A 13,648-nucleotide genomic window follows, 5' to 3' on the forward strand; every position below is an offset into this window, starting at 1 on the left:
GAGAGATGGGTCTGATCTGATGGAGAGAATGGGGATGAAATGATCGAGAGGAGAAGAAGAGAGGAGTGGTTGGAGGAGAAGAAAGGGAAAGGAGAAGGAGAAGAAGGAGAAGATGAAGACAGCAAAGTGTTACATTTCTCTTCCTGAGGTGAGAAGCCTCTATCTCTCTCCCACAGTCCAGTGATGGTTGGCCCTTCCCCAGAGTTCATTAATTAGTTAATTAGTTAATTAGTCTGAACAGATGGCTGTGCAGCACAAATCAAGAGGCTGCATTGGCCTGGAGCAGCCGGGAGGAAGGTAAGGGTAAGGTGAGCAGGCAGCAGCATTGTGCTGGAGCAGCCAGGAGGACGGTAGGGGGAAGGGAAGCAGGCAGCAGCATTGTGCTGGAGCAGGCAGGAGGACGGTAGGGGGAAGGGAAGCAGGCAGCAGCATTGTGCTGGAGCAGCCAGGAGGACGGTAGGGGGAAGGGAAGCAGGCAGCAGCATTGTGTTGGAGCAGGCAGGAGGACGGTAGGGGGAAGGGAAGCAGGCAGCAGCATTGTGCTGGAGCAGCCAGGAGGACGGTAGGGGGAAGGTGAGCAGACAGCAGCATTGGGCTGGAGCAGGCAGGAGGACGGTAGGGGGAAGGTGAGCAGACAGCAGCATTGGGCTGGAGCAGGCAGGAGGACGGTAGGGGGAAGGTGAGCAGACAGCAGCATTGTGTTGGAGCAGGCAGGAGGACGGTAGGGGGAAGGTGAGCAGACAGCAGCATTGGGCTGGAGCAGCCAGGAGGACGGTAGGGGGAAGGTGAGCAGACAGCAGCATTGTGTTGGAGCAGGCAGGAGGACGGTAGGGGGAAGGTGAGCAGACAGCAGCATTGGGCTGGAGCAGGCAGGAGGACGGTAGGGGGAAGGTGAGCAGACAGCAGCATTGGGCTGGAGCAGGCAGGAGGACGGTAGGGGGAAGGTGAGCAGACAGCAGCATTGGGCTGGAGCAGCCAGGAGGACGGTAGGGGGAAGGTGAGCAGACAGCAGCATTGGGCTGGAGCAGCCAGGAGGACGGTAGGGGGAAGGTGAGCAGACAGCAGCATTGGGCTGGATCTCTATGTACTAGTATACACACTCCTATCTTCACCATGCTAAACACTCCTGGACTGCACATGGCAGACATTTGGGATTCTTCTCAAACAGACATCAGACATCTTTTCCCCTTTCACAAAGCACAAACATATCATGAATTAATCTAACATCCACAAAAACATTTCATTTGTTTGAAACCCTTATGAAATTGTAAGAGAGTATAGAGAGATACTTTAAGTGTGTGTGTGTGTGTGTGTGTGTGTGTGTGTGTGTGTGTGTGTGTGTGTGTGTGTGTGTGTGTGTGTGTGTGTGTGTGTGTGTGTGTGTGTGTGTGTGTGTGTGTGTGTGTGTGTATGTGTGTGTGCGCTGTGGCCATATTGCATTAACACATTTTGATTGAATGAATTCTTTGCTTCGCTGCAGATTTAAAAAGCACTTCTGATGGGTTATTTTTAGACTGTTCTCATCTCCCTTCTGTTTCTCCTTCTCTCTCTCTAACGCTGTCTCTCTCTGTTTCTCCTTCTCTCTCTCACGCTCTCTCTCTGTTTCTCCTTCTCTCTCTAACGCTGTCTCTCTCTGTTTCTCCTTCTCTCTCTAACACTGTCTCTCTCTGTTTCTCCTTCTCTCTCTAACGCTGTCTCTCTCTGTTTCTCCTTCTCTAACGCTGTCTCTCTCTGTTTCTCCTTCTCTCTCTAACGCTGTCTCTCTCTGTTTCTCCTTCTCTCTCTAACGCTGTCTCTCTCTGTTTCTCCTTCTCTCTCTAACGCTGTCTCTCTCTGTTTCTCCTTCTCTCTCTAACGCTGTCTCTCTCTGTTTCTCCTTCTCTCTCTAACGCTGTCTCTCTCTGTTTCTCCTTCTCTCTCTAACGCTGTCTCTCTCTGTTTCTCCTTCTCTCTCTAACGCTGTCTCTCTCTGTTTCTCCTTCTCTCTCTAACGCTGTCTCTCTCTGTTTCTCCTTCTCTCTCTAACGCTGTCTCTCTCTGTTTCTCCTTCTCTCTCTAACACTGTCTCTCTCTGTTTCTCCTTCTCTCTCTAACGCTGTCTCTCTCTGTTTCTCCTTCTCTCTCTAACGCTGTCTCTCTGTTTCTCCTTCTCTCTCTAACGCTGTCTCTCTCTGTTTCTCCTTCTCTCTCTAACGCAGAAGCTCTCTGTTTCTCCTTCTCTCTCTCACGCTCTCTCTCTGTTTCTCCTTCTCTCTCTAACGCTGTCTCTCTCTGTTTCTCCTTCTCTCTCTAACACTGTCTCTCTGTTTCTCCTTCTCTCTCTAACGCTGTCTCTCTCTGTTTCTCCTTCTCTCTCTAACGCTGTCTCTCTCTGTTTCTCCTTCTCTCTCTAACGCAGAAGCTCTCTGTTTCTCCTTCTCTCTCTAACACTGTCTCTCTCTGTTTCTCCTTCTCTCTCTAACGCTGTCTCTCTCTGTTTCTCCTTCTCTCTCTAACGCTGTCTCTCTCTGTTTCTCCTTCTCTCTCTAACGCTGTCTCTCTCTGTTTCTCCTTCTCTCTCTAACGCTGTCTCTCTCTGTTTCTCCTTCTCTCTCTAACGCTGTCTCTCTCTGTTTCTCCTTCTCTCTCTAACGCTGTCTCTCTGTTTCTCCTTCTCTCTCTAACGCTGTCTCTCTCTGTTTCTCCTTCTCTCTCTAACACTGTCTCTCTGTTTCTCCTTCTCTCTCTAACGCTGTCTCTCTGTTTCTCCTTCTCTCTCTAACGCTGTCTCTCTCTGTTTCTCCTTCTCTCTCTCACGCTGTCTCTCTCTGTTTCTCCTTCTCTCTCTAACGCAGAAGCTCTCTGTTTCTCCTTCTCTCTCTAACACTGTCTCTCTCTGTTTCTCCTTCTCTCTCTAACGCTGTCTCTCTCTGTTTCTCCTTCTCTCTCACGCTCTCTCTCTGTTTCTCCTTCTCTCTCTCACGCTCTCTCTCTGTTTCTCCTTCTCTCTCTAACGCTGTCTCTCTCTGTTTCTCCTCTCTCTAACACTGTCTATCTGTTTCTCCTTCTCTATCTAACGCTGTCTCTCTCTGTTTCTCCTTCTCTCTCTAACGCTGTCTCTCTCTGTTTCTCCTTCTCTCTCTAACACTGTATCTCTCTGTTTCTCCTTCTCTCTCTAACGCTGTCTCTCTCTGTTTCTCCTCTCTCTAACGCTGTCTCTCTCTGTTTCTCCTTCTCTCTCTAACGCTGTCTCTGTTTCTCCTTCTCTCTCTAACGCTGTCTCTCTCTGTTTCTCCTTCTCTCTCTAACACTGTCTCTCTCTGTTTCTCCTTCTCTCTCTAACGCTGTCTCTCTCTGTTTCTCCTTCTCTCTCTAACGCTGTCTCTCTCTGTTTCTCCTTCTCTCTCTAACGCTGTCTCTCTCTGTTTCTCCTTCTCTCTCTAACGCTGTCTCTCTCTGTTTCTCCTTCTCTCTCTAACGCTGTCTCTCTCTGTTTCTACTTCTCTCTCTAACGCTGTCTCTCTCTGTTTCTCCTTCTCTCTCTAACACTGTCTCTCTGTTTCTCCTTCTCTCTCTAACGCTGTCTCTCTCTGTTTCTCCTTCTCTCTCTAACGCTGTCTCTCTCTGTTTCTACTTCTCTCTCTAACGCTGTCTCTCTCTGTTTCTCCTTCTCTCTCTAACGCTGTCTCTCTCTGTTTCTCCTTCTCTCTCTAACGCTGTCTCTCTGTTTCTACTTCTCTCTCTAACGCTGTCTCTCTCTGTTTCTCCTTCTCTCTCTAACACTGTCTCTCTGTTTCTCCTACTCTCTCTAACACTGTCTCTCTGTTTCTCCTTCTCTCTCTAACACTGTCTCTCTGTTTCTACTTCTCTCACTAACGCTGTCTCTCTCTGTTTCTCCTTCTCTCTCTAACGCTGTCTCTCTCTGTTTCTCCTTCTCTCTCTAACACTGTCTCTCTGTTTCTCCTTCTCTCTCTAACGCTGTCTCTCTCTGTTTCTCCTTCTCTCTCTAACGCTGTCTCTCTCTGTTTCTCCTTCTCTCTCTAACGCTGTCTCTCTCTGTTTCTCCTTCTCTCTCTAACACTGTCTCTCTGTTTCTCCTTCTCTCTCTAACGCTGTCTCTCTCTGTTTCTCCTTCTCTCTCTAACGCTGTCTCTCTCTGTTTCTCCTTCTCTCTCTAACGCTGTCTCTCTCTGTTTCTCCTTCTCTCTCTAACGCTGTCTCTCTCTGTTTCTCCTTCTCTCTCTAACACTGTCTCTCTCTGTTTCTCCTTCTCTCTCTAACGCTGTCTCTCTCTGTTTCTCCTTCTCTCTCTAACGCTGTCTCTCTCTGTTTCTCCTTCTCTCTCTAACGCTGTCTCTCTCTGTTTCTCCTTCTCTCTCTAACGCTGTCTCTCTCTGTTTCTCCTTCTCTCTCTAACGCTGTCTCTCTCTGTTTCTCCTTCTCTCTCTAACGCTGTCTCTCTCTGTTTCTCCTTCTCTCTCTAACGCTGTCTCTCTCTGTTTCTCCTTCTCTCTCTAACGCAGAAGCTCTCTGTTTCTCCTTCTCTCTCTAACACTGTCTCTCTCTGTTTCTCCTTCTCTCTCTAACGCTGTCTCTCTCTGTTTCTCCTTCTCTCTCTAACGCTGTCTCTCTCTGTTTCTCCTTCTCTCTCTAACGCTGTCTCTCTCTGTTTCTCCTTCTCTCTCTAACGCTGTCTCTCTCTGTTTCTCCTTCTCTCTCTAACGCTGTCTCTCTCTGTTTCTCCTTCTCTCTCTAACGCTGTCTCTCTCTGTTTCTCCTTCTCTCTCTAACGCTGTCTCTCTCTGTTTCTCCTTCTCTCTCTAACGCTGTCTCTCTCTGTTTCTCCTTCTCTAACGCTGTCTCTCTCTGTTTCTCCTTCTCTCTCTAACGCTGTCTCTCTCTGTTTCTCCTTCTCTCTCTAACGCTGTCTCTCTCTGTTTCTCCTTCTCTCTCTAACGCTGTCTCTCTCTGTTTCTCCTTCTCTCTCTAACGCTGTCTCTCTCTGTTTCTCCTTCTCTCTCTAACGCTGTCTCTCTCTGTTTCTCCTTCTCTCTCTAACGCTGTCTCTCTCTGTTTCTCCTTCTCTCTCTAACGCTGTCTCTCTCTGTTTCTCCTTCTCTCTCTAACGCTGTCTCTCTCTGTTTCTCCTTCTCTCTCTAACGCTGTCTCTCTCTGTTTCTCCTTCTCTCTCTAACACTGTCTCTCTCTGTTTCTCCTTCTCTCTCTAACGCTGTCTCTCTCTGTTTCTCCTTCTCTCTCTAACGCTGTCTCTCTGTTTCTCCTTCTCTCTCTAACGCTGTCTCTCTCTGTTTCTCCTTCTCTCTCTAACGCAGAAGCTCTCTGTTTCTCCTTCTCTCTCTCACGCTCTCTCTCTGTTTCTCCTTCTCTCTCTAACGCTGTCTCTCTCTGTTTCTCCTTCTCTCTCTAACACTGTCTCTCTGTTTCTCCTTCTCTCTCTAACGCTGTCTCTCTCTGTTTCTCCTTCTCTCTCTAACGCTGTCTCTCTCTGTTTCTCCTTCTCTCTCTAACGCAGAAGCTCTCTGTTTCTCCTTCTCTCTCTAACACTGTCTCTCTCTGTTTCTCCTTCTCTCTCTAACGCTGTCTCTCTCTGTTTCTCCTTCTCTCTCTAACGCTGTCTCTCTCTGTTTCTCCTTCTCTCTCTAACGCTGTCTCTCTCTGTTTCTCCTTCTCTCTCTAACGCTGTCTCTCTCTGTTTCTCCTTCTCTCTCTAACGCTGTCTCTCTCTGTTTCTCCTTCTCTCTCTAACGCTGTCTCTCTGTTTCTCCTTCTCTCTCTAACGCTGTCTCTCTCTGTTTCTCCTTCTCTCTCTAACACTGTCTCTCTGTTTCTCCTTCTCTCTCTAACGCTGTCTCTCTGTTTCTCCTTCTCTCTCTAACGCTGTCTCTCTCTGTTTCTCCTTCTCTCTCTCACGCTGTCTCTCTCTGTTTCTCCTTCTCTCTCTAACGCAGAAGCTCTCTGTTTCTCCTTCTCTCTCTAACACTGTCTCTCTCTGTTTCTCCTTCTCTCTCTAACGCTGTCTCTCTCTGTTTCTCCTTCTCTCTCACGCTCTCTCTCTGTTTCTCCTTCTCTCTCTCACGCTCTCTCTCTGTTTCTCCTTCTCTCTCTAACGCTGTCTCTCTCTGTTTCTCCTCTCTCTAACACTGTCTCTCTGTTTCTCCTTCTCTATCTAACGCTGTCTCTCTCTGTTTCTCCTTCTCTCTCTAACGCTGTCTCTCTCTGTTTCTCCTTCTCTCTCTAACACTGTATCTCTCTGTTTCTCCTTCTCTCTCTAACGCTGTCTCTCTCTGTTTCTCCTCTCTCTAACGCTGTCTCTCTCTGTTTCTCCTTCTCTCTCTAACGCTGTCTCTGTTTCTCCTTCTCTCTCTAACGCTGTCTCTCTCTGTTTCTCCTTCTCTCTCTAACACTGTCTCTCTCTGTTTCTCCTTCTCTCTCTAACGCTGTCTCTCTCTGTTTCTCCTTCTCTCTCTAACGCTGTCTCTCTCTGTTTCTCCTTCTCTCTCTAACGCTGTCTCTCTCTGTTTCTCCTTCTCTCTCTAACGCTGTCTCTCTCTGTTTCTCCTTCTCTCTCTAACGCTGTCTCTCTCTGTTTCTACTTCTCTCTCTAACGCTGTCTCTCTCTGTTTCTCCTTCTCTCTCTAACACTGTCTCTCTGTTTCTCCTTCTCTCTCTAACGCTGTCTCTCTCTGTTTCTCCTTCTCTCTCTAACGCTGTCTCTCTCTGTTTCTACTTCTCTCTCTAACGCTGTCTCTCTCTGTTTCTCCTTCTCTCTCTAACGCTGTCTCTCTCTGTTTCTCCTTCTCTCTCTAACGCTGTCTCTCTGTTTCTACTTCTCTCTCTAACGCTGTCTCTCTCTGTTTCTCCTTCTCTCTCTAACGCTGTCTCTCTGTTTCTCCTACTCTCTCTAACACTGTCTCTCTGTTTCTCCTTCTCTCTCTAACACTGTCTCTCTGTTTCTACTTCTCTCACTAACGCTGTCTCTCTCTGTTTCTCCTTCTCTCTCTAACGCTGTCTCTCTCTGTTTCTCCTTCTCTCTCTAACACTGTCTCTCTGTTTCTCCTTCTCTCTCTAACGCTGTCTCTCTCTGTTTCTCCTTCTCTCTCTAACGCTGTCTCTCTCTGTTTCTCCTTCTCTCTCTAACGCTGTCTCTCTCTGTTTCTCCTTCTCTCTCTAACACTGTCTCTCTGTTTCTCCTTCTCTCTCTAACGCTGTCTCTCTCTGTTTCTCCTTCTCTCTCTAACGCTGTCTCTCTCTGTTTCTCCTTCTCTCTCTAACGCTGTCTCTCTCTGTTTCTCCTTCTCTCTCTAACGCTGTCTCTCTCTGTTTCTCCTTCTCTCTCTAACACTGTCTCTCTCTGTTTCTCCTTCTCTCTCTAACGCTGTCTCTCTCTGTTTCTCCTTCTCTCTCTAACACTGTCTCTCTCTGTTTCTCCTTCTCTCTCTAACGCTGTCTCTCTCTGTTTCTCCTTCTCTCTCTAACGCTGTCTCTCTCTGTTTCTCCTTCTCTCTCTAACGCTGTCTCTCTCTGTTTCTCCTTCTCTCTCTAACGCTGTCTCTCTCTGTTTCTCCTTCTCTCTCTAACGCTGTCTCTCTCTGTTTCTCCTTCTCTCTCTAACGCAGAAGCTCTCTGTTTCTCCTTCTCTCTCTAACACTGTCTCTCTCTGTTTCTCCTTCTCTCTCTAACGCTGTCTCTCTCTGTTTCTCCTTCTCTCTCTAACGCTGTCTCTCTCTGTTTCTCCTTCTCTCTCTAACGCTGTCTCTCTCTGTTTCTCCTTCTCTCTCTAACGCTGTCTCTCTCTGTTTCTCCTTCTCTCTCTAACGCTGTCTCTCTCTGTTTCTCCTTCTCTCTCTAACGCTGTCTCTCTCTGTTTCTCCTTCTCTCTCTAACACTGTCTCTCTCTGTTTCTCCTTCTCTCTCTAACGCTGTCTCTCTCTGCTTCTCCTTCTCTCTCTAACGCTGTCTCTCTGTTTCTCCTTCTCTCTCTAACGCTGTCTCTCTGTTTCTCCTTCTCTCTCTAACGCTGTCTCTCTGTTTCTCCTTCTCTCTCTAACGCTGTCTCTCTCTGTTTCTCCTTCTCTCTCTAACGCTGTCTCTCTCTGTTTCTCCTTCTCTCTCTAACACTGTCTCTCTCTGTTTCTCCTTCTCTCTCTAACGCTGTCTCTCTCTGTTTCTCCTTCTCTCTCTAACGCTGTCTCTCTCTGTTTCTCCTTCTCTCTCTAACGCAGAAGCTCTCTGTTTCTCCTTCTCTCTCTAACGCTGTCTCTCTGTTTCTCCTTCTCTCTCTAACGCTGTCTCTCTCTGTTTCTCCTACTCTCTCTAACACTGTCTCTCTCTGTTTCTCCTTCTCTCTCTAACACTGTCTCTCTGTTTCTCCTTCTCTCTCTAACGCTGTCTCTCTGTTTCTCCTTCTCTCTCTAACGCTGTCTCTCTCTGTTTCTCCTTCTCTCTCTCACGCTGTCTCTCTCTGTTTCTCCTTCTCTCTCTAACGCAGAAGCTCTCTGTTTCTCCTTCTCTCTCTAACACTGTCTCTCTCTGTTTCTCCTTCTCTCTCTAACGCTGTCTCTCTCTGTTTCTCCTTCTCTCTCACGCTCTCTCTCTGTTTCTCCTTCTCTCTCTCACGCTCTCTCTCTGTTTCTCCTTCTCTCTCTAACGCTGTCTCTCTCTGTTTCTCCTCTCTCTAACACTGTCTCTCTGTTTATCCTTCTCTATCTAACGCTGTCTCTCTCTGTTTCTCCTTCTCTCTCTAACGCTGTCTCTCTCTGTTTCTCCTTCTCTAACGCTGTATCTCTCTGTTTCTCCTTCTCTCTCTAACGCTGTCTCTCTCTGTTTCTCCTTCTCTCTCTAACACTGTCTCTCTGTTTCTCCTTCTCTCTCTAACGCTGTCTCTCTCTGTTTCTCCTTCTCTCTCTAACGCTGTCTCTCTGTTTCTACTTCTCTCTCTAACGCTGTCTCTCTGTTTCTACTTCTCTCTCTAACGCTGTCTCTCTCTGTTTCTCCTTCTCTCTCTAACACTGTCTCTCTGTTTCTCCTACTCTCTCTAACACTGTCTCTCTGTTTCTCCTTCTCTCTCTAACACTGTCTCTCTGTTTCTACTTCTCTCACTAACGCTGTCTCTCTCTGTTTCTCCTTCTCTCTCTAACGCTGTCTCTCTCTGTTTCTCCTTCTCTCTCTAACACTGTCTCTCTGTTTCTCCTTCTCTCTCTAACGCTGTCTCTCTCTGTTTCTCCTTCTCTCTCTAACACTGTCTCTCTCTGTTTCTCCTTCTCTCTCTAACGCTGTCTCTCTCTGTTTCTCCTTCTCTCTCTAACACTGTCTCTCTGTTTCTCCTTCTCTCTCTAACACTGTCTCTCTCTGTTTCTCCTTCTCTCTCTAACGCTGTCTCTCTCTGTTTCTCCCTCCCTCATCTGTCTCTATCCCCCTTCTCTCTCGTTCCCTCCCTCCCTCTATATCCCCCTATCTCTCTCTTAAAGAGACGCTGAAATCAGGTGGGCATATGTCAGTGTGCATGTGCATAAGTATGATATGATACTAAAGATTATGTGCTAAACATATTGTTGAACTGTCGAACAGTTGTCTTTCTCTTTTTAGGCCAAAATGTTTTGTCCAATGAGAGAGGTGGTGAGGGTGGATGGCACAATTTCTACTGTTACTTATTCAAATATGCACACGTACACATACACACAAAATGCACACACACACTAATACATGTATGCATAAATGCACGCACACACACACACACAAACTCCCTAACAAACACACACACACACACACACACACACACACACACACACACACACACACACACACACACACACACACACACACACACACACACACACACACACACACACACACACAATCCCTTCAGTACAGTAGAGTAACCCAGTTGAAGCAGAACAGAGGGAGAGAGAGAGAGGTTAGTCTACTCGCCCACGTACCAAAATGTTCAACCATGTTAGAGGAATCGAGGACACTGCATCATCCCTCTGCATCGCTCAGCAAGATCGCTCTTTACCTCTGTGTCAGTGTGTTTGTGTGTGTGTGTGGTACACTACACAAGGGTAAATTACACACATACCTACATAATACATATACAGACGCACACACATGCAGTACATACACAACTACTACACAAATGTATGTAAATATATAAATCACACAGGAAAAGACTACTATTTGGCTTAAGAATGATGTGAACACGCACACCATTGAGGAGAATTTGGATCAGTACATTACAGCGGCATGCAGCGTCAAGGATTAAATAGTGCGTTAAGAAAACTGGAGTTCACACAGAGGATTGTTCTCACGCTCCACTCAATAATGTTTCCAGTTAGTCAGACAGATGTAGAAAAGCATAATAGCACATGAAACATGACCACAAAACAGACAGGCCCAAATGTAGCAGGTCAGGACAGGACTGCTGCCAGGTGCACCTTAAACTCTCAAACCTCTCAACTGGCTGGCCCGGTCTGTCAATGACTGTCTGGGTCACATTTCACTCGCTTTACACTAGTGGGAAAGCTTGAACTGTATCATAAAGTACTCCAATTTCTCTCTTGAAGAATACTCTGATGTGTTGAGACAGGCTTGATACAGTAAACAAGATCCCATTACCCAACCTGGCAACCACAATGGATACTGTGGTGTACTGTATACAAACAAACACCTGTTGAAACAAGCAGGTAGTCAGCCCCTCAGAACAGCTGACTAAACTCCTGTCCACTGGCTCAGTCTGTATACAGGGGCAGACCACACAATGCTCAGGTCATGGTTCAGCTAGGGCCAGATGGTTCTCCTGTTCAGGTCATGTGGTCAGGACAAAGTCCAGGACCTAGCTGTAGACTACAGATGTAGGATCAGGATTGGATCACTCTTTTGTTGCTGAAAATGTTCCTACATGGCAGGAAAGGCAGACTTGTAGTGTTTTCAAGGTTTAAAAAAGCCTTCCAAAGTTTGGAATTAACATTTTAAAATGTAAGACTTGATTTGCCTTAACAAAAAATTTATTAACCCCTGCTGGATTATTTTCCTGCTGTAGGAGACAGGCTCAAATTAAGATCCTACATCAGTACAAGAATGACCCAGATCTTTTCCTGGACAGTTTACATGATCAGGAAAAATTCCTTGCTCTATATAATTGCAAGGCATCTAATTCAGGTGAGATAAACCATAGACTAAGAGTTCTGAGGACTGACGGTGCAAACAGGAAATGATGTCATAGTATGCCGACAGACATACTCACCAAGCACGCCCAGACGGTAGTTCATAGTGACCACAATGACGTTGCCGTAGGCTGCGAGGACGCTGGCGTCGAACATGTTTCCCGCCCCCTCCATGTAGGAGCCGCCATGAATGAACAACATCACCGGCTTCTTCCGACGGTCACGGATATCTGTGGCGAAGAGAGGGACATGGACACACACCACAAAAGTACACACACACACACACACACACACACACACACACACACACACACACACACACACACACACACACACACACACACACACACACACACACACACACAAAGATGAGAGGATGAGAGAAAGAGACAGAAGAAGAACAACTTTAGATTCTGAGGAACAGATGACACAACTTTTTGTGTATTTACAAAAAAACACCCACAGAAATGTCCACAGAACATCATTCACTCAAATCATATATCCATCTCTGCATATGTGTCATTCAATCTCCCTTTTCTACTGTGGCCTCTCATCTTCAACTAAACTGCATGACCAAAAGTATATGGACACCTCTCATTCCAAAATGACAGGCATTATTTTTTTTAACCTTTATTTAACTAGGCAAGTCAGTTAAGAACAAATTCTTATTTTCAATGGGTTAACACTGTTTTTTACCTTGTCAGCTCGGGGATTCGATTTTGCAACCTTTTGGTTATTAGTCCAACACTCTAACCACTAGGCTACCTGCCGCCCCTAGCGGAGGTGGTCCCCCCTTTGCTGCTATAACAGCCTCCAATTTTCTAGGAAAGCTTTCCACTAGATGTCGGAACATTGTTGAAGGGAGTTGCTTCCATTCAGCAACAAAAGCATTAGTGAGGTCGGGCACGGAGGTTGGGCGATTACGCAGGTGACGTCCCAATTAATCTCAAAGGTGTTCGATGGGGTTGAGGTCAGGGCTCTGTGCAGGCCAGTCAAGTTCTTCCACACCGATCTCGACAAACAATTTCTGTATGGACCTCGCTTTGTGCACGGGGCATTGTAATGCTGAAACAGTAAAGGACCTTCCCCAAACTGTTGCCACAGTGTTGGAAGCACAGAATCATCTAGGATGTCATTGTATTCTGTAGCATTAAGATATCACTTCAGTGGAACTAAGGGGCCTAGCCTGAATCATGAAAAACAGCCCCGGAACATTATTCCTTCTCCACCAAACATTAAAATTTACATTATGCCTTGGGGCAGGTAGCGTTCTCCTGGCATCCACCAAACCCAGATTAGTCTGTCAGACTGCCAGATGGTGATGCGTGATTCATCACTCCAGAGAACACGTTTCCACTGCTCCAGAGTGCAATGGTGGCGAGCTTTACACCACTCCAGCCAACGCTTGGCATTGTGCATGGTGATTTTAGGCTTGTGTGCGGCTGCTCGGCCATGGAAACCCATTTCATGAAGCTCCCGACGAACAGTTCTTGTGCTGACGTTGCTTCAAGAGGCAGTTTGGAACTCGGTACTGAGTGTTGCAACCGAGGACAGACGTTTCCACTTCACAATAACAGCATTTACAGTTGACAGGGGCAGCTCTAGCAGAGCAGAAATTGAATGAACTGACTTGTTGGAAAGGTGGCATGACGGTGCCGTGTTGAAAGTCAGTGAGCTCTTCAGTAAGGCCATTCTACTGCCAAGGTTTGTCTATCGAGATTGCATGACTGTGTGCTTGATTTTATACACCTGTCAGCAACGGGTGTGACTGAAATAGCCGAATCCACTAATTTGAAGGGGTGTCCACATACTTTTGTATATGCAGTGCATATCCTCAAAGTCTGAAACGTAAGCTTCTTCTCCTCATTCCTGACCTTCATACTGAACTGAGAGGACATTATAAGTGAAAGCTATAGTGTTGGAACCTATCCAGTGGTTAGTCATATTAGATGTTAGAACATGGTGGTGGTGTTGTTGTGGCAGTCTATGTATGTTTCTGTCCCCTCTTGTAGTGCTGTGCTACAAGTCTCCCTGGGCCCCCTCTCTCTGTGGAATTATGGCACAGTCTGTAACTCTCACTCTCCCCTCTGGCGAGTTATGGTACAGTCTGCCACTGTCTCTCCTACTGTCCTCTCTGTAGTATGCTGGTACGGTCTGGGTTTCACAGGGTCCCCCCTCTCTGTGCTGTGGTATGGTCTGTGTGTCTTTGTAGGGCAGAGCTGCCAGTGCTGCCCAGTTAGCCTAGCGTCTGCCCTGTGGATAATTCATATGAGAGCCAGACCAAGAGGAAACATAAATAACAGCACAGCATCTGTTTAGCCTGATGAGCTTCTGGAGTGGGAGATGGGAAAAGAGACAGGGAGATGGAGATAGAGAGAGAGATGGAAAAATATACAGAGGGAGAGGGATGAGTATATAAATAATGTAGAGAACGATGGGAAGAGAGAGAGAGAGAGAGAGAGAGAGAGAGAGAGAGAGAGAGAGAGAGA

The 13,648-nt window shown here is 46.7% G+C and overlaps 1 protein-coding gene across 2 annotated transcripts in view; it reads right to left on the bottom strand.

The window, feature by feature from the left end:
* LOC129864003 (neuroligin-2-like) overlaps window positions 1-13,648 on the bottom strand; it is a 97,873-nt gene that overhangs the window by 35,879 nt on the left and 48,346 nt on the right. For both annotated transcript variants that reach the window (XM_055936521.1, XM_055936520.1), the window contains one exon: window positions 11,240-11,389. In XM_055936521.1, the coding sequence (XP_055792496.1) occupies window positions 11,240-11,389 (150 nt within the window). The remainder of the gene's footprint in view (window positions 1-11,239; window positions 11,390-13,648) is intronic.

The sequence above is a fragment of the Salvelinus fontinalis genome, chromosome 10 (genome assembly GCF_029448725.1).
Source record: "Salvelinus fontinalis isolate EN_2023a chromosome 10, ASM2944872v1, whole genome shotgun sequence".
In the NCBI taxonomy this organism is placed as follows: domain Eukaryota; kingdom Metazoa; phylum Chordata; class Actinopteri; order Salmoniformes; family Salmonidae; genus Salvelinus; species Salvelinus fontinalis.